At 41.6% G+C, this 27,195-nt stretch overlaps 1 protein-coding gene across 1 annotated transcript; it reads left to right on the top strand.

Moving 5' to 3' along the window:
- Positions 1-897: 897 nt before the first annotated feature.
- On the top strand, positions 898-25,485 carry LOC113407430 (calcium-activated chloride channel regulator 2-like). Its single transcript, XM_026655940.1, has 14 exons — positions 898-1,065; positions 2,578-2,715; positions 4,672-4,822; positions 7,138-7,246; positions 8,322-8,490; positions 9,477-9,704; positions 13,480-13,707; positions 14,780-14,957; positions 16,577-16,683; positions 18,532-18,756; positions 20,304-20,574; positions 22,620-22,790; positions 23,773-24,012; positions 25,005-25,485. Exons 1-14 carry the CDS (start codon positions 898-900, stop codon positions 25,415-25,417), a joined length of 2,796 nt encoding a protein of 931 aa, XP_026511725.1. The 3' UTR covers positions 25,418-25,485.
- Positions 25,486-27,195: the final 1,710 nt, after the last annotated feature.

Below are 27,195 nucleotides of genomic sequence, written 5' to 3'. Positions count from 1 at the left end.
GCTGGGTGAGGGAGGCAGGGTTATCTCTGGCAATTTTAGTAGCATGTGTCTAGGTTCTTTTACTGTTTTGAATGTTTTCTCTGTAGTGCTTTTACCTTAAGAATAAATGTGCTTGCTTAGAAAGACCTGTTTGTGGTAATTTATAACTGTGGGCAGTTACACTGTTTATAGCCTCTGAAGAGAAAGCAAAGGGCAGGCATTCTGATTTGCTGGGGATATCACAGCACAGGCAGGGAACTCTGCTGCCTGGAAAATAAAATTCCTGGTCAGGAGGTAGAGACATGCATCTCTACATAAGAGAAATGACATCTGGAAGCCTAGGAAGCCCTTGCAGGATCATGGGGGGGGAGGGAGGAATGCAGTTGCCCTGAACTTTAACACCATCTCAAATCTGTTAAAAAACATTGTTGGGGAAGAAAAGTTATTATCTGATCTTATCAGCTCATTCTTTAACCAATGGGTGTAATGGAGGGCACATTTGGGATCACAATGTCCATAGAGCTAGCAGAGGGCCCCTTCTCAGGAGGAATAATCAAGAGACAATAAGTAAAACCACTCTTACATTACCTGGTACTTAGCATGTGTTCATCCCTAAAGCAGTTTGGCCCCCGATCAGACCAGAAAGGTTGGGGATCTCTCTCTCTCTCTCTGCTCCGCCTGCCAGGGCGTGGAAAGTTAGCAAGATGCTCTCTTGCTGCTCCCACTGCGGGAGGGGGTGGAGGAAAACGGGCGAGCAGGTTAGGAGCCCCGTCTAGGGTGAGGCGAGCTGGGCCAGTTCCTAGACCGCCCTGCCGCGCTCCTCCCTCCTAGCTAGTGAGCTTGGCAGCCCAGCACCTTCCGGCATCGTGCAGGCAGCAGGGCGACTGTGCGGGGTCCGAGTGCCCCATTGCCCGCGGGATGAGCTGCGGAGACGGGGCTGCTGCTGCAGGCTGGCTGCTGACGCTGCTCACTCTGGCGGCCGCCCGGGGCGCTGCGGTGCGGCTGCAGGGCAATGGCTACGATGGGCTACTTGTTGCGATCAACCCGCAGGTGCCAGAAGACCAGAAACTCCTCGCAAACATCAAGGTAAGAGGCCCCACGCTCGAGCTCTTCCTGCAATACAAACCGGCTTCCCTGCAGCTTGAATCGTCCCACAGCTCACCCCCGTGAGTAGCACCAGTTCAATAAGGCAGAAGCAAGCCAGTGCAGTGCTGGGCTGGAACAGTCCCACTTTGGTTACACCCTGTGTGGCCTTCACCTTCCCTTGTGGGCTGCAGAAATGCTTGAGGGTTTTTTAAAAAGAGTCTGACCCCGCTAGGTTTTCACAAAGTATTTTTCACTGAAAGCTGCAAGGAATTCCTTGTCGCAAGCTCACTGGAATGAAGCAAACTCCTGATATTAAGGGTGATGGGTATTTTTTAAAAAGCTATGTGCAGTAACACACCACTAACTCTGTTTCTATTGCTGAAGTTATTGCCAAGGTATAGATTCAAATAATGAATGTGGGGTGGCCCTGCAGAAGCTGGGCATCTGCCCAAGGGCATAGGGTATAACAATTCTTTTAGATAAAGATTGGATATTTTTCTAAGACATCTGCTCTAGGAATCATAGTGGAGAAGTTCTATGGCCTGTGTTTTAGTGGAGGTCAGACTAGATAATCACAATGGTCCCTTCTTGCCTTAGAGACTCTGTGAGTCTATGATGCATTTAGTATTTTGCTAACATGTTGCTGCTACGTTAATATCCAGGTGTTCATCTAAGAAGGTGTGGCCTTCAACAGGCCCAGAGTTTCAACATGAAAGGGAATCTGCAGTAACAGCTCCAAAGCCAGTTGTTCTCCTAGTTCCACTCCTGACTGATATTGTGAAAGTTATTACGGCAATTGTAATTGGCCAGACAAGTGCAGTGCAGTATGTATGTTTAACCTGTCTCATTAAAACTGAGCTTAAGTGAGATTGTTCAAGCATAGTTTATACCAGCAGGTTACACATGTTACGCTTTATTGTTTGCAATTGTATTTATCACCAAAAGATGATCTGACTAGTGGATGAAGCTGAGGTGCAAGAATCAGATCTCCGTTTCTGGCTCTGACACTGATTCTCTCTCTAGCCTTGTTACGACCCTTATGTGACTCAGCTTATCAGCCTGTAAAGTGACAATAACAACATTTAGTCGAACCTCACAAAGGTGGTGTGGGAGTTAATGCACATTTGTAAAGCACATTGCAATCCTGGGATGAAAACACTATAAAAAGGTGAAGTATTTTATTTTTTTCTTCTGATTGTCCAGAAACTTTTCTACAGTTCTTGCTGCGCATAGTAACATACACCACTGACCTAATGCCCCAGTGACTCCAGTTGGTATGGCTACTTCCACCTTTTCATGTTTTCTGTATGTATAAATATCTTCTTTCTGTGTGTTCCATTCTATGCATCCGATGAAGTGGGCTGTAGCCCATGAAAGCTTATGCTCAAATAAATTTGTTAGTCTCTAAGGTGCCACAAGTACTCCTGTTCTTTTTGCGGATACAGACTAACACGGCTGCTACTCTGAAACCAGTAAGTTTACTGTAATTTTTTAATTTCATTTTATTACTAGGAAATGATAACTGAAGCTTCTTTTTATTTGTTCAATGCTACACAAAGAAGAGTCTATTTCCAGAATATAAAGATTTTAATACCTGCTACATGGAAAGCAAACAGTTATGGGAAACCAAAACATGAGTCATATGAAAAGGTAATATTTAAAGCCTGTCTTAGAAACTGAAGTACCATCATGAGCATGTTTTAAAAACAAATGTTCCTTTTACCCTATGGACACTAAACATCCATTTCCACCACTGAGTCTCTCCCCTTCCCATGCCAGATACACACTCCTCCTCCCCAGTGTACAAAAGCTACGTCACTGCACCAAGGCCCTGCGGTCTGCTCCTCTTCTTGCCCCCTTCTTTCACTCTTGACTATTTGGATGGCAAGAATGAAGGCTCATTAAGGCATTTCTGGATTTGACTTCCCCCCTTGACTATCCTATCTCCAGCTGAGGATGCTGCTTACGTACAAAACCTCTGGACTATATCAGTATTCACAAGTAAAAAGTCACCCAGTGGGCAGGCTTGCTGTTCTGTAAATCCACTTAAATATGTAGTTTGTGCACATTCCTTCATGCCCCTGGATAGCATTAAACCCAGAGATTCTCTGAATGTTTTTGTTTGCCTGTACCAACTGTTGGGTCAACTTCAATCTGCCCTACCAGTGTTATACAGTGGTGGTTCTCAACCAGGGGTCCAGGGCCCCCTGGGGGGTTGTGAGCAGATTTCAGGGGGGACCACCAATCAAGGCCAATGTTAGACCTGCTGTGGCCCAGGGAAGAAAGCCAAAGCGCAGGGCCCCAAGGCCCGCCACCAGGGGCTGAAGCTGAAGCCTGAGCAACTCTAGCTTAATAGGGCCACCTGTGGTATGGGGCCCTGGGCAGTTGCCTTGCTTGCTACACCCGAATGCTGGCCCTGGCTTTTATATGGAGAAAAACAGTTATTGTGGCACGGGTGGGCCAGGGAGTTTTAATAGCATGTTGGCGGCGGTGAGCGGGGGCTCACAAAGAAAAAGGTTCACTGATCATTACTTTTGGCATCTGTTTTCTGACTGGGGAGAAAATATTAGAGAAAAATAAAGAAAAACTTGTTTGGCTAATTATTTGAATGAAGGTTATCAATACTAGGCAAAAATAATGTTAAAATGATTTCCAAAATAAGTTAATGTGTTTCTACTGTCACAGAGCGATAGAATGTGTAAAATAGAACTTTTGAAAGGAAGAAACTGGCTACATACTAGAAAGGAAACAAGTATGAAGGGGGGATATGATAGAGGTCTATAAAATCATGAGTAGTATAGAGAAAGTAAAAAAGGAAGTGTTATTTACTCCTTCTCATAATATAAGAACAAGGGACCACCAAATGAAATTAATAGGTAGCAGGTTTAAAACCAACACAAGAAAGTATTTTTTCACGTAACACACTGTCAACCTCTGGAACTCCTTGTCAGAGGGTGTTGTGAAGGCCAATACTATAACGGGGTTCAAAATGGAGCTAGATAGATTCATGGAAGATAGCCATTGATGGACCTATTAGCCAGGATGGACAGGAATGATGTCTCCAGCCTCTGTTTGCTAGAAGCTGGGATTGGGTGACAGGGCATGGATCACTTGATGATAACCTGTCTGTTCATTCCCTTTGGGGCACCTGCCATTGGTCACTGTCAGAGGACAGGATACTGGGCTTGATGGACCTTTGGTCTCACCCAGTATGGCCGTTCTTATGAAAAGAGTATTATCAAGAAAACTGCACACGTTATAAAAGTATTTGCTGGACCGTGGTGTCTCTGTTTATTGCTATATGTACAGGGACTGATTTTTATTTACCTTAAGGCCATTTTACACACTTTAGTCACGTAAGGAGGCCGGAGTATGAGTATAAATGTAATTTTCTCCCTCTTTAAGGCCCCTTTATTCTCCAGAAAGGTGTAATGTGGTCTTAGTGTAAATGAAAGTCAGATCCAAAATGTTTTTATGATTTGTATTGTACTAGCACTTAAGGGTCCCAGTCACAGACCAGGACCCCTCTGTGCTAGATGCTGTACTTACATAGAACAAAATATTACGACACTTAATTAATTAAACATGACATTTTTGTAATTTTAGGCAGAGGTCATAGTTGCTGCTCCTTATTGGAAACATGGAGATGAGCCATATACCCTACAATATGGAGAATGTGGAAACATGGGAAAATATATTCATTTCACACCTAACTTCCTAGTAAATGATTATTTGATTGATGTCTATGGATCACGGGGTAAATTTACTAAATCATTCTTAATTTTCTGTTTTTATTCTCCTTTGTGTTCAGCAAAAGAGGTGTATCTATGAGGACTCTCTATATAATAGTTGCTGTCACTTTCACGCGTGTAGAAGTCAATTACTAAGTATGCCAAGAGTCGTAATAATACTAGGTACTTGTATTGCTCCTTCCATCTGAAGACCTCAAAGTGCTTTACAAACATTAATAAAGTCTCACACCACTGTGAAGTAGGTTATTGGGATCTCAGCACTTTGCAGGATTGAGATATTTCTCCCCTGCCCCAAAATACACTTTATGTAGAGTAGCTATACAGTAGTCCAAGTTTACCTCTCCTCAAATGTGTGGCCAAAAAAATCATAGAAATATACATGAGGTCATAGATCTAGTCTATTCTCTCTGCAGCAGGGCATGCTTAAACATACCTATACTATCCCTATTAAAAATCATATGACATGATGAAATCCAGAGACAAGGTGGGTGAGAAATTTCTTTTACTGGACCAACTTCTGTTGGTAAAAGAGACAAGCTTTTAAGCTCAGGTCTGAAGAAGAGTTCTGAGGAGCTTGAAAGCTTGTCTCTTTCACCAACAGAAGTTAATCCAGTAAAAGTTACCGTACTCACTTTGTCTTTCTCATATCCTGGGACCAACATGGCTACAATAACAGAGCAACCACTTGTGATATCCAGCCATATAAATAAGGAAAACTGATAGTATTCCAAAAATTATTTTTGTCAGGATTGTCCACTCATTACACGGGACATGAAGTTAATTTTGTTAAACGCAAAAGCACATATTAAATGCAATGATATCAATGACATAGATAAGTACTCATTAGGCTAAAAATGCTGTGAGTAGTCCCAATGAAGTCAGTGGGACTACTTATGTGAGTAATGCAAGTAGGGTTTGGAGAAGTACTTACTGGGCTGGCTAAGCCAATGTTACCTCTTTCTCTTCCTAATAATTGACTTTCATGATTCATGGTTGTGCCACTTGTGAGCTTCCAGGTGGTCATCTTTGCAATCACTTATGTGAGTGCCTAAGTAAGGATTTGCAAGACTGAGTCCATGAACATTAAAAAGTCAAAGAGTGCTGAAGTTGTCATAGTAATATTAATTCATTTGCATTGCACTGTGTATTCAAGCATACATGAAAAAGCTTAACTAGTAATCTAAAATATCATACATGTGTAATTGAAGATAAGTTAACTTTATTATGAGCACCAGTAGGGTGTGGAAATTGTCTGCCTTTGACTCACAGGAGGCAACTAACTTAGGGTCAGTTCAATGGGAGTTGGATCTGGCCATCAGCCTCTTTGTTTCTTTCAAGCATGGAAAATTAGAGCCCAAGTTGAACTTGGGTTGTTGTTTTTTGTTTTGTTTGCTTTTTGAGCAATTATTTTCTTAAGAAAGTCTGTCAATTCAATAATGGTGTCTGAAAACTGTGGAAATTATTGAAAACTTTTCTCCATTTCACTTTGGGTAAGACTGCTTCCCAAACACAGACATCACATGATGAGCATGGGGATGAGTGAGTACCCATTGCAGAGAGATTGACTGAGAGATTTAACTTTTCTGTGAGTTTCAATTCAGTGACTTTTTCCCATCAAATAGATGTGAAAATTCAAATCCAAATTATCTCGGTAATGGGCCCATTTTCAGGGGAAAATATGTGCAAAATTTGCATGCAAGTACCATGTCTAAATTCATAATAAAATGAAAAAAATGGAAAATTGCATAGTTGAACCCTTTGCTGCAAATGTTTCACAGATGTCTCTCTAGCAAGCACTACTTGCAAACCCTATGTTAAAATTGTATAGGGATTTGCTTTTGCCCCATTCCCTTGGCATCTAAAGAACTCAGTTCACCTAAAAGAAAATCCAGGAACCTTAAGTCTTTAATTACTGTTCATTGTGCACCTTCCTACAATTTCAATGCATATTAAACAAAAACAAACTTCATTGCCCATCTGTGTCACTATAGGTTTAGTGCAAACCCAGATATATAGTAAAGTTAGAAGGTAATTTTCAAAGAAATAAAAGCCAAGATTTTCAAATGAGTGTCTAGTGTTAGCCATATTTAAGCACCAATATAAATGGCTTGATTTTTTTTTTTGATTTTTTTTTTTTTTTTTATGAAAAATATTGAGCACCCACTCTTACTGTTCCACAGTGGGATTTGCTAGGTACTCAAAAATTCTGACAGTTACTATACATCTTTGCTGGTTGGTTTTATGTACAGTGATCTATACAGACAAACAAATAGAATACATCTTACAGTACCCCTTAAGTTTCCATGTACTATTCCCACAGGCAGAGTTTTTGTCCATGAATGGGCCCACCTTCGATGGGGGGTATTTGACGAGTATAATAATGAAAAGCCTTTCTATATAACTGGACAAAATCAAGTTAAAGTTACAAGGTAAGTTATTTTACTCTTTTAAATTCCAGTTCTGATCGGCTTTAGAAATATGGGTTTCAGTCGGGTACAAATCTGGTTTGTTTCTGTAAACTTCTCAAGTGTCTCTTTCTCTTAGTGCCTATTTCACCCCACATAAAAATATCCTACCTACACTGCAATTAGTTCATATGAATTGCATTAATTATTATCTTTCCTTGCTCCACATTGCATTTTCCTTTCTTAACACTGTTGTGGTTAGTGATTTGTCAAGGACACTGAGCCTGATTTTCTTCTGCATTGTTCCTGTAGACTCAGAATTGCTCTCAATCTGGAGAGGCAGATGTTCAGCAATTCCCTTTCCTGTTACCCCATCTATTTGGCTGTCTGTCAGCTGCCTGTTCCTTTTCTCTGCTGCCTCCTTTTTCTCTTCTCATTTTCCTAGTTGTCTTCTCTCCTCTAATCCCTCCCAATATTCTGGCCCCATTCTTTCTTCCAAAGCTTCTTGTGCTGGGCTAGTTTTTCTTCACCTTCTCTGCCATTACTGCCTCAGAACTAGTACCACCACTGCTACGTGACCTGCTCTCATCCAGTGGGCTTGTCTCTGTTTCATCTTTTTTTCTCCATGCTGCCTCTCTTCCCATATGCCAGGGCTGGACATTAGAAAAAACAGCAACATGTTTTTACTTGTTAAAACTAGCACATTTGTATCTGGAAGTCATTGAGAGACTATAACCATAAATCAACATGAAGCCATTTTAAGACAGTCACTTTTCAGAATGAAGTATTAACCATGAAATGCATGAAAAGCAAGACTAAATTCTGCAAGATTAATATTTTTGATTCACTCAATGGATTAGAATGACTGAAAAATCAAAAAATAGTAGAACTGGTCCTTCCTTGTGTATGGAATACATTTCTACAAAAAATACCTCTTCAAACACATTAATTGTGTGTAACTCATTAAGGCCATGATCCTGCAATTAGGCTCTGCCCAGTGGACAACTGTGTCATTAAAGTCAGTGCTCCACTCATACCCATAATTGGGGCCTAATTCCAGTCAGGAAGTTCTAAATTATAAATATTCTTTCATTCCCAGGTGTACATCTGACCTTACAGGGATCTATGTCTGTGAAAAAAAATCCTGCACTGAAGGAAATTGTGTCATTAATCAGCTGACGGGACTTTTTAAGGAAGGATGTGCATTTATTCCTGAGAGAACTCAAACTGCAAAGTCATCAATAATGTACATGCAAAGCTTATCATCTGTAAGTATAATCACAGAAAAATAGATTTTTTTCTACAAGCCACTCTACAGTTGCAAATATTACACTTTATCCTCCTTTTACAAATGCTAAGTTTGTTTAAACCTTTATCTCAGTAAACAAACTACACCTCTACCTCGATATAACGCTGTCCTCGGGAGCCAAAAAATCTTACCGCGTTATAGGTGAAACCGCGTTATATTGAACTTGCTTTGATCTGCTGGAGTGCGCAGCTCTGCCCCCCCAGAGCACTGCTTTACCGCGTTATATCCGAATTCGTGTTATATCGGATCGCATTATATCGAGGTAGCAGTGTATTAAAAACATTTCTACCAATGAATGCTGAACTGTTTTCTATATACTGATGTCTCAATTATATATGACAGTCCATAATAAAAATCTAGAATATCTTTTGGACCCCTGGTATATTTCACAAATCAGACTCTACTTTTCAAACCATTATAGAAATGTACATTATATGCATTTGTGGATGTCCCTAAACTAGGATCATATAAGCAATATTGTTGTTTCCACAGGGGCAAATTCTGTAATCCTTACTCAGGCAAAAATTCCAGTGACTTTCAATGGAGTTTTGCGTAAATAAGGACTGGGCTCAGATTTTCGTCTTACTCATGATGGGTTAAACTATACTTCTTACATGGCACCTGCATGCTGGACATGAGAGGGAAACACACTGCCTAAGCAGTAATATTAGATTAGGGGCTGCAATAGCTTAGTGCATTGGGCATGTGACTGCGAGAGAGAATTTCTAGGTTCTGTGCCTCACTCTGCCGTTAATTTGGGTAGCTCATTTAACCTGTGTCAGTGCCTCAGTTACTGTGTTGATAAAACAGATATAATAAAATTAACTGAAAGTGCTCCTGGCTCCTGTAGTAAAAGGCACTATAGAAGTCCAAATTATTATTTTTCTTACATCAGTATTTGTATTCTTGTGTTGCTGGCTTTATTTATTTGTTTCCCACTTCTAGGTGGTTGAATTTTGTAATGAAAGTAACCATAATAGAGAAGCTCCCAATCCGCAAAACAGAATGTGCGACTATAGAAGTACATGGGATGTAATAATAAGCTCTATGGACTTTAATAACACCCTTCCAAGGACCGACCCCAGCCTCCCACCTCCTCCTACCTTCTCATTGCTACAGAAGAGAGACCGAGTGATCTGTTTAGTTCTTGATGTTTCCCACAGCATGAATGGGGTAAATCGTCCCTCAGAAATATTACTATCTGTTTATTGTAAACACATTTGACTTGTTTACATTGTGCATTCAAACACCTTAACTATACTAACCAGGGGCTATTTTTTTGCTGACGAAATTTTTAATCCTGTCATGGGGTGGGTGGGGGCATGTGCGTGTGTTTAAAAAAACAACAACAAAACATGTATAGTGGTGATTATTAAGGCTAAGATTTAGTCACAGCTATTTTTAGTAAAAGTCAGGGACAGGTCACCGACAATAAACAAAAATTCATGGAGCCCGTGACCTGTCTGTGACTTTACTAAAAGTAGGGGGGAGGAATGGAGTCCTCGGGGGACCCACAGGCCGAGCCCCCCCACCATGGCGGGGGGCACAGCTCCGGTTCTAGTGGTTGCAGCGGGGGAGCACAGCTACGGAGGGGCGTGCAACCCCTGCTCCTGAGCTGGTTGCAGCTGCAGGATAGGAGTGTGCGGCCCTGGTGGCAGCCCCCTGCCAAGCCCTGGCAGCAGCCCTGGGAAGCTGCGGCCTGTGGACACTTGGCTCCCTCTGCAGCCGCCAGCGGGGGCATGCAGTCCCAGCTGCAGCATGGTCCCCACTGCAGCCCCCAGCACAAGCCAAGGGCTGGGGCACAGCGGGGGTGGGAGGTGTGCAGTCGGGGGTGGGGGAGAGGCACGCAGCCCCTGCTCTAGAGCTGGCTGCAGTTGTGGAACAGGGTGCGTGGCTGGGGCTGCAGCCCCTGCCTAGCCCCAACTGCAATGGGGGAGGGCACATGGCCCTGGGATGTAGCGAGGGGGCGTGCATGGTCCCCGCTGCAGCCCCTGGTGGAAGCCGTGGGGCTGGGACGCAGCCACAGGGAGCGCACAGCTCCTGCTCCCGAGCTGGCTGCAGCTCCTGGACAGGGACTCACAGCCCAGCTGCAGCCCCCATCCTCCCCCCCCCCCCAAGCCACAGGGTGGGGGCTGCTTCCAGCCCTCCAGCCCCAGTTGAAGGGCAGGGATGCAAAGTCCTAGATGGGAGAATGAAATTCGAAGACTGAAAACTGATAAAAAATTTCAAAGTTAGCCTCTGATTTTGGGTGCCTCAGTGTTTGGGTGTCCGCTTTAGGCAAGATATTGTTAGTCGTGCTGAGAAGTCACAAATTCTCCTGGATTTCAATGGGTGCTTACCATCTACCAAAACCAGGCCCAAAGTGTCTCAAGTTGGATTCCAGACACTGAGACACTTAAGATCAAAGGTCACTTTTAAAAAAGGCTCTCTCCTGCCAGTGGGGGGCTGCTGGAACAGGCTACCATTTCTTCCAAGGGTACGTCTACACTGGGAGAGTGCATCTGAAGAAGTGAGGTTTTTACCCACGAAAGCTTATGCCCAAATAAATCTGTTAGTCTTTAAGGTGCCACCAGACTCCTTGTTACTTTTAAAGATGTTTCCTTTTCTCTTTAACCCCCAAATAAACAGGAACCCAAACCAGTAGTCTCCTGTATAACCTCCCTGGCCCCAACCCGTTCAAACGTTGGCTATGTTTGGATTTAGAATGTGTGACCCATTGCCTCATTTTCCAGGTTATGGATGTAATTGGATCCAAAAGGTGGGAAAAAATTCTGCTTCAGAAATCTTTTGAAACAGAAATTAAATCCCACTCCTAGCCCTCAGGTGGCTCCCCCTGTTAAGAGCTCAGCTAGGAAGCCCTTTATATATAAGCTATCTGCATATAGCAGTGGTTCTCAACCTATTTACCACTGTGGGCGGCCTTCAATGTATTATGTGGGCCACATCCGATACTACCTGTATAGCCCTGAGGATGTCACATGGGCTGCAGCGGTCACATGGGCTGCAGTGTGCTGATTGGGCCACAGGTTGAGACCTACTGACATAGACAGATATACATGGCTTTTAGACAGAACTCTTCTAACACATTCTATTCTTTCAGGCTCCCACTTATGGTTGCTGCCATTCTCTTGGGCTCTCTCCTGCCAGTGGGGGGCTGCTGGAACAGGCTACCATTTCTTCTAAGGGTATGTCTACACTGGGAGAGTGCTTCCCATCTTAGGTAGAGAGACATGTGCAAGCTCTGCTCCAAATAGCATAATAAACAGAGCAGTGTAGCTGGAAGTACCACATGTGACCGCTCAGGCTAGTGACTTGAGTGCAAACCTGCCCAGACACTCTGAGTACCTACTTGGGAGTTTGGGTGCAGGAGGGGGTTAGGGTTGTGGACTCCAGCTGGGCAGCACTTACCTGAAGCAGCTCTCGGAAGTGGCCAGCATGTCCGGCTCCTAGGTGCAGGGGTGGCCAGGTGGCTTTGCGTGCTGCCCGTGTCTGCAGGAGCCGCCCCCGCAGCTCCCATTGGCCGTGGTTCCCGGCCAATGGGAGCTGTGGGGATGGTGCTCGTGGCAGGGGTAGCATGCGGATCCTCCCTGGCCGCTCCCTGCACCGAGGAGCCGGATAAGCCGGCTGCTTCCGGGAGCCGCGTGGAGCCAGGGCTAGCAGGGAGCCTTAGCAGCCCGGTCAGCTATGATGACCAGAGCCACCAGGGTCCCTTTTTAACGGGGTGTTCCAGTCGAAAACCGGACATCTGGCAACCCTAGCTGCCCCTGGCTACACTGCTATTTTTAGTGTGCTAGCTCAGCCAGTCTGTCTACTGGAGCTGGGAAACATGCTGCCAGCTGCAGTGTAAATATACCCTGAGAGCTGTAGCAGTCTGGCCTTCCTGACTGCTAGAACTACCTATACTCCTCTCACCATTACCTTGTGTTCCCACTGTCTGTCTGTTCTATACATCTCTTGTTTCTCATACTATGCTTAGATTGTAAGTTCTGTTGGGGGCAGGAACTTTGTGTTAGGCATATAGGGTGCGTACTAGCACAGGGCCCTGCTTTCCGACTGGGGCCAATAGACACTGCCACAATACTCCTATATCACTGCTAATTGTAATAAAGTAGAATTACAAATCCCAGAAAACCTTGCCTGGGAATCTATTCCCCCAGTGTCTGTGTGTGAGGGAGAAGGGTCAGCTGCCCATTGAATTACAAGGAAGTATGGGGTTCTTTTCATCCCTTAGGGTCCCATTTTTTGCTTCCAATCAAGAAAGGAATTCCTTCCCATCTCAACTGATTTTCTCTCTCAGAAACCCTCACAGTTTAACTGGCCTGCTACAGGTAGGAATCCTGAGCTGTAATAGAGCTGCTTTCCTGCAATCAGCCCACTGGTCAGCCTCTCAGGACTCTACCGTCACTTCCCTTCTACTGATTCGATATTGCCTTAGCAAGTTTCTTATTCAATCTAACTGACTTTTCTTCATTGAACATGACAGCAGCTGTCTGGGACCATTTGTAAATACCTAGGACTATTCCAGCCGAACCAGGGCTGTTACCAGCTCTGTGATTTCCATTGACTCAGAAGGAGCATTGCCTGTGTAGCTGATCCTGTACCAGACTTCATACTGCAGGGCTCATTTGTTTCATCCAGCCTTTGAAGAGAGGTCAGGGAATTTGGAGTATAGGCTCATGTAGGGGGTTTTAGAATTTGACTATGCTACTGCTAGGTAAAGCTGATTGAGCTGCACATTTTGGTTTTGTAATTTTAAATAATTGGTAGGGCATGCAGAGCCTGTCCATGGGCACCTTTTATTCTAAACTGAAACTAGTTTTTGAATATGCAGTATTTTATGCTGTTTTTCTCTAAGATGCTGTTCTTTTCAGCAGATAATTTAGAGGTGCCTGGTTTCATTATTGCGAATTATTAATAGCACTGTTTGCTTTGAACTTTTTATATATAGGATGATCGGATCAATCGACTGCGTCAGGCAGCAGAACTGTATCTACTGCAAGTTGTTGAAGACAATTCTTATGTTGGTATTGTCACCTTCAATAACGAAGGAGAAATCAGAAGTCAGTTGCGTCAAATAGTCAACAAGGACATAAGGAAACAGCTTGCTTCTTACCTACCTACTGCTGCACCTAGTGGAGGAACAAACATTTGTGTGGGTCTCCAGCTGGGATTTGAGGTGAATTGTGAAGTCACTAATTATGAACATTTCTGGGTTTTTGTTGCTATATCAAATGGAGTCTGTTGATTATATTGTTTTAAATAATTTTTATTGGTTTTCCACTATACATACAATACATTTACAACCTACTAAATATCATAACTAATAAAATTGGATATTTCAAGGGAGGGTATTAGTTTAAAAAAAAAAAAAACTTTCCTTTAATTAGTTTACATTGCATAGTCTTTCTTTCATAGATTTAATGATCTGTATTTTAACATGCAATTTTAGCACTAGAAATCACCCAAATGAAAAGTTTCTGAACTCTCCAAAACTCTTTCATCTACTATTGAAAGTGCAGTTCTGCTTTGATAAGTGATTAAACAACAATGGCACTTCTTACTCTGCAGACCTGCTCCCTGTGTGTGTACTCAGGATCATATCTGCCAACACTAATGACTTAAATACATTTTAACTACTTTTTATTCCTGTTTACCCTACAGGGTCAACACAGCTGGAAGAGTGAGTGGAATTCCATTATTTCTTGTGCATCAACAGCTCTAATCAGTTGCAACTATGCAAACACACTGAATGTTGCATGGGGTTAGCCCAGGACATAATTTGGCTAGCAAAATCTTTATTACTGGTGGATGATAAATTAAAAGGAAAGAATCCAGCTTGACATTCAGAGTTAGCAGGGATGATAGATAAAAATAAATATAATAAAAAACAGCTGAGCATATTTGATATGGAAATACTTTGAGAGACAACAAGCCTAGAACCCCTGGATGCTATTTAATGGTATTTGTGTCCTGCACAAGTACACTGGGAAGGGGGTAATGTTGAAGGGGTTCCCTGTGCTCTTTCCTTCTGAAGTTTACCTATACAGGACATTCTTAATTTAGTTGATATTATTTCTTCACTCCATAACATAATGGATACGAAATGCAGAGAAATTGATGAATATAAGAGAATTTGCATTATGTTTGCTTTGATATACTTCCTCTTACAATGCCATTTTCCTGTACCTGTATGTGCAGAGCATATAATGTACATTTTTTCATATTAATACTTAGTGCTTTATTATCAGGTGATTAAAAAACAAGATGGAAATATATATGGTTCTGAAATTATATTACTGACAGCTGGAGAAGACAGTGGGATAATCGAATGCTTTTCTAACGTAATTAACAGTGGATCGATCATTCACACCATTGCTCTTGGCCCATCTGCTGCTAAAGAAGTTGAACAATTAGCCCATGAGACAGGTAAAAAATTTTTTACAAACCATGTCCCCAATCCTATAAACCCTTGGCTCAAATAGTAAAGTAAACAGAGTAAAGTTAAGTAAATATGTAGATGTTTGCTTGACTGTGGAGCTGTCCCTCTTGTGTTTGGTTAAAACAATCTATGGTTGTTTGCAGTGTTGTAGCTCTCTCTCTCTCAAACAATCTGTGCTACTATGTAGGTAGTGTCTCTGTACTCTGAAGGAACTACTACTAAAGAATACTGCTTTTGCAGAGCTGAGCTGATAATTCATAATGAGTAGTTTGTCAATTTTTCCCTTTTTATTTTCTGTTTGAAACGTCCATGAGAAGACTTCAAGACTCTCACGTGTAGACATTATTCAAAATTATTTGCGAATTTCTTATTCCTATACAATTGCTCACTAACAGTTCATTCCCAATATTTAACATACTGATTTTTGTGCTGCATTGGTAAGATACATAAGTCATGTGGTAATGTTTCTGTTCCTTGATTGGATGGCTTATTTAACGAACTTACATGGCTAGACTCTGAGTATTTTAGCAGAATATAAAAATGAAAATTGAATTTCAGTGAATAGAGAAGCCTCAAGCTTAAAATTCCCTTTTCCATCTCAACCATTTAAATGCCTGAGATCAGTGAGACAAACTATGAGTAAGGACCATTTGTCATGGAGTGGCCCTCCACACAAGGGTCAATTTCACCCAAGGATTGAAGTGGGACTTAATGTAGACCTTGTGTTGGCCCTCTTTACAAAGGTGAATTTTATTCTATGTGAATGTATGTTACAAGGTCAGATCCAGGGCCTAAGTTCTAAGTTTCCAAAAGTGAACATTAATTTTTGGAGCCTCATTTTTGCATAGCCATCATTACATGGTTAGGGTTGCATAGTCTAACCCCTACTCACACAAATAGCCTTATTAAAGCCAAGGGGTCTAATCATGTAAGAACTCGCCAGCATGTGTGAGGGCACCAGTATCGCCCTTTGTTTTAAACTGGGCACTCACAAATGGAGGCATGCAAAATCATTAGTCACTTTTGAAAGTGCTGATCACCCATACCTCTATTTTAAATCAATAGAACCGTTGGGGGCTGAACACCTTTGACAACTAGGCCAAATATGTCTAAAGCTACTAGGCACTAAAAAATTGTGATGTCCATAAAAATGAGGCCACTTTTGGAAACCTGGCCCTAAATGTCTAAGCAGCGTCCAGTCCTGTAATCCTTATTCATTCATAAAGCTTTCGTCACAAGTTGTCTCATTTAGTAAGGCTTAGAGGATTGGGTCTGTAATGCAGTTGGAATGCATCCTGTAAATAATGTAAAATGACTACTATGATTTTTAAAATCAAGAGAGTCATTCAGAGATGGTACATTTAGATTGTCACTGTGATGAGACCTATTTTGAAAGCAGTGGGAGAGCTTTTAATTACCAACTATTAAAGTCCATGTTTGTTATGTAGCAATCCTCATGTTGCTTTGAAAACATCGGGCTAAGATTCTTGTGGCGAGTTGATTCTATATCAGTTAAATCTGGGTTCATATATCAAGTATGTCAAAAGACTGTACAACAGCAAAAATTGAGTTTCTATTACAAAATAAAAACTGTACTCTATTTCAGGGGGCTTAGCGTTTTTTGCCTCCGATAGACTGGACTCCAATGACCTAATTGATGGTTTCTGCGCAATTTCATCAGGGAGTGGAGATACTTTCAGTCATTCCATTCAGGTCGGTCTTGTAACCAGTTTTAATGCTTTGGTTTCCCAGTTAATTGACTAGCACTGCAGCATTAGTAAAACTTTTGTATTATGCTGTATGTATTTATTTTGAAAGAGGCATGGAAGTAGTAATTAAGGATGGGCAAACCAGTTCAGGCAAAGTAAGAACTGAACCTCCTGTAAGGTTTTGATCAATTCACAAACCCTTCTTTCCCCTCTTTGCATCTTTCCTACCTGTCAGCCCACAGCAAACTTCTCTAAGCCTCCCTTTGCTGTGACCACCACTCTCACCTTTACAGGACAGCTGCTGGGCCTAGCTGAGTTTGTGCTAGGCACTGGTCTATCCACTTTGAGTTCTTGTACAATGTGCTGTGCTTTAGCATTTTACCACAAGCTCTGATACATGCTAGAGCACATGCACTTCTTCATATGGAGGTGTGTGAAGGTTTGCAGCAGGTTCAGCTGAGCACCATATATCACCTAGTGATACAAACAGAGGCTGAAGAGGAGACAGGAGTATCTCCACCAGGGCTTCTTTTGTCGGTGTGCAAAGAAGGGTGTGGAAATAGATTGCCAAGAGTAGGATGTACTAGAACATTGACTCTCAAAAAGAAAAGGAGAATATTGTGAATACACAATTTGGCCCAATCCTCGGCTGGTGTAAATAAGCTTCGCTTAATTGAATATGGGCATCTGTACAGATAAAATATGTGCTGCTTTAACTATCCTCCTAGTGTGGATGAAGATATACCAGTATAAAAGTATTTATACTGATACAGCTATTCCTGCACAGGAAAAGGAATAAGCTATCCCAGTATAAGACCCCTTTATACCAGCATAACTGAGTCCACACTACAATTGTACTGGTATAACTATTTTGGTAAAATATCCCATCCCCTGACTGAAATAGTTATGGTGGTGCAACTTTTTCAAGTAAAAACAACAAGGAGTCCTTGTGGATCTTAGAGACTAACAAATTTATTTGGGCATAAGCTTTCATGGGCTAAAACCCACTTCATCAGATGCATGGAGTGGAAAATACAGTAGAGAGGTATAAATACACAGCATATGAAAAGATGGGAGTTGCCTTACCAAGTGGGGGGTCAGTGCTAACGAGCCAATTCAATAAAGGTGGAAGTGGGCTATTCTCAATGGTTCATTAGCACTGACCCATCCAGGGAACCATCCAGGAACTATGGCTCACCCAAAGAATGGGCTCCTATCTCCTCCCAGCTGTCTTTATTTTTATGCCTTGCACCGCACTGAGCTCTCTGTCAGCACTCAACAAATAATTAATAACACGAGAGGCCTTTTCCAGCCCTAGTACTCACCTTATGAGTACACCAACTCCTCCATATTTAGACAGCCACAGAAAGTTTTTTGCAACTTTGGTTCCTATCTTTTAACCAGTTACTAATCCATAAGAGGACCTTCCCTCTTATCCCATGACTACCTACTTTGCTTAAGAGCCTTTGGTGAGGGACCTTTTTCAAAGACTTTCTGAAAGTCTAAGTACACTATGTTCACTGGATCATCCCAACATATATTTGAGCTTGTCAGAAATTCCATCTAGTAGAGAGAATTGTGTGCATCATGTTGGGAAGAAAGCCATTGGGCCTGAATATCCTTTCATTTATACCAGTGTAACTTCTCTGATTTCAGTGGAATTACTGCTGAAGTATACTCAGAAGAACAAGAGGAAAATTATGAAGACAAATGTCTTAATATGTATTTTGTCCTATTTAAGCATGAGATTTTATTTTTAAGGGTAAAATGGAAGGTCTTATCTGGGGCAAAATGCGCTTTTTTTTTTTTTTTTTATTTAGTAATTCTGTGGTTTTTTTTTTTTCTCTGATAGATTGAAAGCGCTGGTGAAAGGACTGAGAGCTATAAGCAGTTTAGTAGGACAGTGTCTATTGATAGCACAGTAGGAAAGGATACCTTCTTTGTAGTAACATGGCAGACTGCTGAACCTCCGAGGATCACTCTCCTTGATCCCAATGGAAAAAACTACACCAATAAGGACTTTGAGGTTAATACAGTGTTGCAGGTAGCTCGTCTCCAGATTCCAGGAATTGCAGAGGTAGAAATTAACTTCTCTTTTGTCATTTGATCATAACCAATCAGGGCCGCCCAGAGGATTCAGGGGGCCTGGGACAAAGCAATTTTGGGGGCCCCTTCCATTAAAAAAAAGTTGCAATCCCATAGAATACTGTATTCTTGTGGGGGCCCCTGAGGGGCCCGGGGCCTGGGGCAAATTGCCCCACTTGCCTTCCCCCCCCCCCCCCCCCGGGCGGCCCTGTAACCAGGGCTGGTGCAAGGAAGTTTTGCCCTAGGCGAAACTTCCACCTTGTGTCCCCCCCCCAGCCCTGTGGCAGCTCCCTGCCCCCATCCATCCTGAGGCACCCCCATGGCAGCTCCCCACCCCCCCGGCCTGGGGAGCCATGCAGCACCTCTCCACCCCAGCTCACCTCTGCTCCGCCTCCTCCCCGAGCACGCTGCCCCCACTCTAATTCTCCTCTCAGGCTTGCGGCGCCACACAGCTGATTGGCGCTGCAAGCCTGGGAGGCGGGAGAAGTGGAGCGGCGACCGTGCGCTCAGGGAGGAACGCTGTAAAAAAAAAAAAATTGGGGGCACCGCTTTTTGGTGCCCCCAAATCTTGGCACCCTAGGCAACCGCCTAGTTCACCTTAATGGTAGCACCGGCCCTGCCTGTAACCAATGTGTGAAACATGAATTATTTAAATTGTAATCACATATGGAATAATTGAACAGAGTGTGATATGATGACTCTGCCACATTGCAATTTCATAACCTTTTGTTTTACCCACTGAGCAGAAAAATGGGTCTCTTTAGATTAAAAGAGACTTTAAAGCTTATACGCATCTTATTTTCACTTCCTTTAAAGTAGAATTCACCTCCACATCTCCCAACCCCTCACTGCTATGCCAGGGGTCCATTTTCTTCCTTTTTATTTCCCTGTCTGATATGTAGCACCAAAAGGATTGAAATGATTTGTTAAAATTTACAAAGCCATAATTGAAAAGAACCAGTACTTTAAAAACATCAAATTAAAAGGCTCAAGAATAAAGGAAAAGGAGAGAGACATCTCCAGAGATTAAAAGGAGCATGTGAAGACTGAACTAATCCAGTGTGTGTAATTCCTTTTGAAATACTCACAAAATTAGTGCATGTTAAAGTTGCTAACAAGATTTGTTAAAACAATGACATCCAGTGCATCAGCTTTTTGTTAAAATTTATATATTTCCTAATTATTCTTTTGCGCACTCAGACTCCATGAGACTAGAGGTGCTGAATTTTATACCACTGAAGGGCATGAATCTGTAAACCCTTCTTCACAGGAGAAGCCCTTTCTCATAAGTAATCCATTGAGGCCAAAGGCAAATACTTCAATGAGTAAAGACGACTCGCATGTGAAAGGCTTTTTAAAATCCCACTCTGTGACAAATTCTGTCACTCTTAGTCACATAGAATAATATTTACTCAGTGATTTAAACGAAGCTATAGGAAGAGTAAGGTACTCGGCACGAGTAAGGATGTCAGAATCAAGCCCAAAATTAAAATCCTTGATCAAAGGGGGGTTCTTTAATTTTAAAATATTATTTTTCAGGTTGGGGAGTGGACCTACACTCTCATGAATACTCACCTATCCCCTCAAGCTCTAACTATGACAGTGACTTCTCGAGCAGCAAACTCTACTATACCTGCAATAACTGTGAAAGCCCACATCAGTAATGATAGAAACGAATACCCTAGATCGATGGTTGTTTATGCACAAGTCAGTCGAGGGCTTTCACCTATTCTTGGAGCAAATGTAACTGCCATTATCAAACCAGAGACTGGAGATCCACTTATCTTGGACCTTTTAGACAATGGTGCAGGTAAGGAGGCTCTTGTGACACATGTTGCAATTTTACAAAAAAAAATCAAAGGGCTATCTTAATTGCTAATGCATTGTATGATTTTTAAACAATGTGCTGAGAGATATTGGCCCTGATTTCAATCTCACTTACATGAGTGCAACTGACATTAGTAGAATTACTCCTAGTTTAGGTCCCTGTTCTGCAAAGCACTTCAGCATGCGCTTAATTAAAAGCGTGTGCATAGTCCCACTGAAGTGTTAACAGAGTTCTGGTGTATACTGTATTTGAGTGAGGGCCCAGTCTTCTACTCCCCTTCAAATGGAGGGACATGGATGGTGTTCTGTATTTGTAGTATAAAGCCAATAACGCCAAACACACATTACTTCTCAGTAATAAGTATTTTGCAGGATCAGGCCCTTAAGTTTCTTGCCCTGAGGAGCTAACAGTTTGAGCCTGATTCTCCAGTGCCTTGCACCCGGTGCAATCGTTTGCATCTGTGTGAAGTGGTGTAAAACATCACCATTCTGCTTTAGTACCATTCACACCCATTATACATTTGCTTTGCACTGCTTTAAATGACTATGTGAGGTGCAAGGCACTGACAAATCAGTCGTTGTCTATGTATTTTGTGAAGCGATGTGTATCTCTGTGCTGTACCATACCTATTATAAAGGCTTTTTATAGACGGTAATTATCACTTCATAATTTTATTAACTGACATTTCTGTAAATTGGGAGGTGACTTATACATTGTTTTCTTTTGTATAATTATCTAGCATTTACTGCTATGATGAATCTAATCCCAGTTACATCACCACTTATTTAATTTACTCATTGCTGTCATCCTTAGAGCTAAGGCCCCTATCAGAATCCAGTTGATGTCACTAGGACTCCATGTGGGAATAAGAGCCCATGCCTGAAAATCCCTTTGTAGGACTGAGACCTAAGTGTTTTCAGCTTCTCCTCTGGACCTTTATTTATTTCCCTGCCCCCAACCTCCTCAAATCTTCCTCAGTGGAGCTAGCTGTTGCTTCAAAAAGGACACTTAGCTTCTTGCTTCTGCAGTGTGTGGCAGCTGAATCTGCTGTAACAGTTTCTGAAAGCACAGATTATATGTGAGAGGCACCCAGGAAATGTAAAGATTTTAATGTGAATGGTGCTCTTGACTTGTCATCTGTTATATGCAATTTGTGCGACTACACTTACTACTGAATCATACTCGCAGTTGGCTTTTTGGCATCTTCAGCAATTTTAATGGTGTATAGCCAGGGGAACAAATGTGCTGTGGCCTGTCTTTTGCTGGTGTGCAAGGCCTTCCAGAACAGGCTGTAACTAGGGTTTTATTTGGTTCATAGTTCACATCAAGTCATAACCTGCCAACGGTGAAGTGCTACCAACAATTAACAAGGGTTCCCATAAAAATTTTACGATGCAACCAACTGCCAAGTGTATATATGCTTACAGGAAGGAAGTATGAGGGAATTAGGAATCTATTCTTTCTCATAACCAGTGAGAAAGGAGGCACTACCAATTGCCTCACAACGCCCCTTCAATTTTTGGCAGAATTTTAATAAAGACCTCCCTGGATCTCCCTCCAGCTGCACAACCGTGCCTATCTGTTGAAAGCATAATACTTGCATCATTGTCTTTTAACTGAGCATTGTGGTTTGATTCTGTGGCCTTTTTCTTACGGTGGTCTGACTTTGGCTTACTTGGCTTTAATGATATAGTTGTATGATCATCTATGATGGGAACCAATAGGCCCAAGAGATGAAAATCCCTTAACTCTCCCATGCTGAGAAATCAGCTGCTCCCTCAGTCAGTATCCCTCAGGGTGATAAGCAAGCTTTCTAGTTTCCGATTGCATTCTCTTGGTCACTTTATAAACAGCCTGGGCAAAATTATTCTCTGATTTTGTACAGCACCAAAGTCAATGGAGTTGCATGGGCTATAAGTCAGAGCAGAATTTGCCTCCATCCCTGCCTTTGAGTTTCCTTCTAACAATGAAGAACTAACTAATGCAGTAATTTCTTTGTGCTAATTCTGTTGTTTTTTTATGTCTAGGGTCAGACATTGTCAAGAATGACGGTGTCTATTCCAGGTACATCTATTCTTTCTCTGAAAATGGCAGATACAACTTGAAAGTACGTGTTCAACGAGCTAACAAGACTGTCAGACCACACCCCACAGTGCCATGGAGTCATTCTATGTATATACCCGGTTACGTAGAAAATGGTGAGATGGAGTAATGCGGGGTGAGGCATGTAAAACAAACTCCATTGTGGATACACTGGAATAAATAACTGCATCACGTTCTCTCAAACACTGTTAAAGGACATTAGAGCATTGCCATCCTTGCTAAGAGATCTTCATAAGTATAAGGATCTGCCCAGCTGGATGATATTAGTTTTGGATGCTTTTCAGAAATTGTTTTAACTAAATTCTGCCCTTTCTACACAAGAGCAAAAAATGGGTAGTTAAAACCGTGTTTAAAGTAAGTTTAAAAAAATTATTTCTTAAAACACTACTTTTGTAATGTAGATAGCACCTTAGAAGGAATAAATCCACATGGATTTATGTTTTGCCTGTGAAAAAAGCAGATGTTGGTAGTTCTCCTGCCTCTACATCTGTAAAGTGCCATGTACCCCAATGGCACTGGAAAATCATAATCAATCATCTTACATTCAGAATTGTTATAAAGGTTTAGCAAATGTCAAACACTTACCATTTTATGCTGAGTCCCAACTACTTCACTTAGGTATTATTTTCATTCTCATTAATTCAGTATTCTTGAAGATACAGAGAACATACTATGGAGTGATTCTGGTCTCTCAACACCACCGAGTTCAATGGAAACAACACGGAGTCCCGTGGCACCTTAAAGACTAACAGATTTATTTGGGCATAAGCTTTCGTGGGTAAAAAACACACTTCTTCAGATGCATGAAGTGGGTTTTTTACCCACGAAAGCTTATGCCCAAATAAATCTGTTAGTCTTTAAGTGCCACCGGACTCCTCGTTGTTTTTGTGGCTGCAGACTAACACGGCTACCCCTCTGATACTTGAGTTCAATGGAGTTATTCCTGATTTACAGCAGTATAGGTGAGATCAGAATTGGGGTCATTATATCTTCAGAGCTCCATAATGTGAAAATGTTGAGACAAGTCCAGTTGTGGGTGAGGTTTTATGTTAGTTTTTTTTGTGTATGTGGCTGTAGGTAAGATCCAGATGAACCCACCAAGACCCTCCGTCATCAGTAATGAAGATATTCAAACCAGAGTAGGTGGCTTCAGCAGAACAGCCTCAGGAGGCTCCTTCATAATGTCTGCTGTTCCTACTAGACCCTATACTGATGTGTTTCCACCATGTAAAATTATTGATCTTCATGCCAGAACAGCCAATGATATGATTATTTTATCATGGACAGCATCAGGGGATGATCTTGACCAGGGGCAAGGTATGTTTGATGGTTTGTCGCTTGTCATCTGATTGCAATGAAAGTGCAGTGACTGAAAGAAATTTTCACTGGTTCTGCTTAACTGTGCTCACAAAAACTTGCAACCACAACCATTTTGTACAGAGAAAACACACCTTTTTTTAAGTATCAGTACAGGTTTTGCCTGTGCAAACCAATATGCTTCTGAAGCATGAGAGCAAGTGAAGAAACTTTCTGAAATTTTTTACCCAATATTTCTATGGTGTTGGTATGAAAAAAAAAATTATCATTATGAACCAGTGTGCTACCCATAACTGACCTATATGTGCCATTCCTGTCACTCAGCATGAAACACAGCATACAAAAGATTTTGGAGGAATTCGATCTTATTGAAGTCAATAGGAGTTTTGCCATTAACTTCAATGGGGCCAGAATTTCACTCCAGGTTTTGGGATGATTTTGGACTGATTAGGCCAATGGGTTTTAAAAGAATTTCAAAAGTAGTGCTTGCAATTGTGATGGGAGGCTTTACCTTCATAATATTGTGGTATTGGTTTCTGAACAGCCACAGAAGGGAGCCATGTGGTCTCCAAATGTGAAGGGAGAGAGTGGAGTGAAGAGTGAAAGCCTTTGACTCAACAATTTTACTGTAATTTTACTACTTCATTCTAGGCTGAATTGAGTGAAGTTGGTAGGGCTGTGAGGCTTTGGATGAGGACAGAATTAGCCCATTCTGGCTATTAATTTCAATGTCGTGAATCTTTGTCTTCAGTGAGATTTCAAGTTCACAAGTGCTTCCTCAAGTCTCCCTCAAGTTACCAGAGCAAGTGTTCTGTTATGGGATCTGTCCAGCATGCAACCTTCACTGTTCAAATGGTTGAATAGGGTGACTGGAATAGGCGCTCACTTGTGCTGCTAACAATTTGACTGCTTCTAAAGGAACAGATCAACCGTTTTAATTACAGGGTTAAATACATTCGGTATAATCTATGTTGACATATTTCCATTTTCAGCTGCAAGTTACGAAATAAGAACAAGTGAAAGTCCTCTGGAACTAAGAGACAACTTTGATAAAACTATGTTGGTGAATACTTCTGATTTGACACCTCAGCATGCTGGGTACAAGGAAATATTTGTATTTAAACCAGAAGCTTTTGCAACAGAAAATATCACCATCATCTATGTGGCTGTATGTGCCATTGATAAAGCCTCTCTGCACTCTGATATATCTAATATAGCACAAGCAGTGAAGTTTGTTCCCCCAATGGATTATCTCACTGGTAATATTGAGTACAGTGTTTCAAGGAAAGTGTTGCTAGGATTCGGGATAATAACAGCAGTTTGCCTTATTACAAGTGCAACCATATGTGCTTTAAAGAAAAGGAAGAAAGTGGTTATCGCAGAAACTGCAACAAATCTACTGTGACTTAAGGTGAAAGTTTGGATGATGTCTACTTATTTTTCTAGTAGCTGTTTCGATTGTTTTTTTCAAAAGCTACATAAAAATAATTGCACTAGTACAGAAAAGGGTATATAAAAACAATTGTAAAGCCATAATGCAGAACTATATGAAACTGCTGTGATTTAGTAATAGTATCATACTGCACGTACACTGCATAACTGAATGGCCAGGTCAGATTAAAACTACATTGTATGTACTGCATATATATATACACCCTAAACTCATGCCACTTAAAGCTTTATGCCACTTGATTACATATTTATATATATACAGTATGATGAAAAAGCTGTAATTAAATTATTCATTCAATGTCTTAAATCTATTTGCAAAAGAAGACGTACAGTGAGGTTTCCTGCGGCTGCGTGTATGGTGAACATCTTTATAATTAAGTTCTCATGCATGTCATGGCATCCGGAGGGAGCAGTTGTTTAGAAGTGCACCCATTTGGAGGATGTGCTGCGGCAGGAAGAAGCTTCATGCTGGTCTTTGCCTGATTGCTCTCAGTGAACCAGGAAAGTACCATGTTTAGTGGGGACTAAAGCACATGAGTGAAAGAAGTTTCCCAGGAATGCTGCAACCCAAGGAGCTTCTTCACTCAGAAAATGCAACTGCAAATCTGTTTTCAGCCATTTGGAGTCAAACTCTCATAAAAATACTTGCAAGAGTTTGGAACCATTGAACCTCAAAGTTAAACATGAGGCAATCTGAACTCAAACGGTAACTTAAACCTAGTCCACACGCCACCTCTTTTGCCTATTTCTACTAGAAATCAAGGTTTATAATGCAAACAATGAACTGTTAACAGTGATACAGTTATGTACATTACCATAATACCGCTGCCAAAATGTCAAAGGGATTTCAAGGCAGCCTCTACATTTGTGCCCAGTATTTTGCATAAAAACTGTTGTACGTATAAAAAGTGAAGTTTCACACACAAGGAGCACTTGTTCTTGTAAATCTGTTTTTTACCCACTGTTCATAAAGAAACTTGTGCTTTGCGCATGCATAAAATGTAAGGGTGTTAATTTGGAGAAGATTTGAAAATGTTTTCAAAAAATGTAAATGTTAGAGTATTGGTCTGCTTGTTCTTGGCACCCTCAAACATCAAACAAATGTAAAGAATGTAGCTTTTCACATAAACAACAAGGAGTCCGGTGGCACCTTAAAGCCTAACAGATTTATTTGGGCATAAGCTTTTCGTGCCCAAATAAATCTGTTAGTCTTTAAGGTGCTACCAGACTCCTTGTTGTTTTTGTGGATACAGACTAATATGGCTACCCCCTGATACTTGACAGCTTTTCACATACTAAGCCAAATCCACCTCTCCTGCTACTACAATTGAAAACAATTGGCCAAATTCAAATCTAGTGAAACTCCATTTTTGTTAGCCATTTGATTAGTCAGTGACTCCAAAGCATGGTGTATGTTGCTGTGCCACTAATGTGGTATTGTTTTCTATCTGCTGCACCTTTAAAAGTTTTTGTTTTTTATGGGGCGATAACAAATGTGGAAGAGTTCTCTCTCTGTCCTCTCCTATAGCATTTACCATAAAGTAAGCACTTTACCCCACCTCTGGGTAGAGTAACTCACCCACAGTAAAACTAAAGATCTTTGCCTCTGCTATGTTTTTACTGTGGGATAGCGAACACACATAAGTTATCCTGTCTTAAACCATACCCTTTTTTTGTCAGTGGGGAGACACCCTCAGAGTCAGGTGTTTGCAGAGGCAGAACTGATTCAGC

The sequence above is a fragment of the Terrapene carolina genome, unplaced genomic scaffold, assembly GCF_002925995.2.
Source record: "Terrapene carolina triunguis isolate 2854851 unplaced genomic scaffold, T_m_triunguis-2.0 Scaffold211, whole genome shotgun sequence".
Taxonomy (NCBI): domain Eukaryota; kingdom Metazoa; phylum Chordata; order Testudines; family Emydidae; genus Terrapene; species Terrapene triunguis.
This window is presented reverse-complemented; position numbering and strand designations above follow the sequence as displayed.

What these genes read in the sequence shown, in the direction of transcription:
- LOC113407430 (XM_026655940.1), top strand. Translation starts at nt 898, where the DNA reads ATGAGCTGCGGAGACGGGGCTGCTGCTGCAGGCTGGCTGCTGACGCTG. An exon ending in TGATGTCTATGGATCACGGG is followed by an intron (nt 4,823 to 7,137) that starts GTAAATTTACTA and finishes CTATTCCCACAG; the next exon opens with GCAGAGTTTTTGTCCATGAA. An exon ending in ACATGCAAAGCTTATCATCT is followed by an intron (nt 8,491 to 9,476) that starts GTAAGTATAATC and finishes TCCCACTTCTAG; the next exon opens with GTGGTTGAATTTTGTAATGA.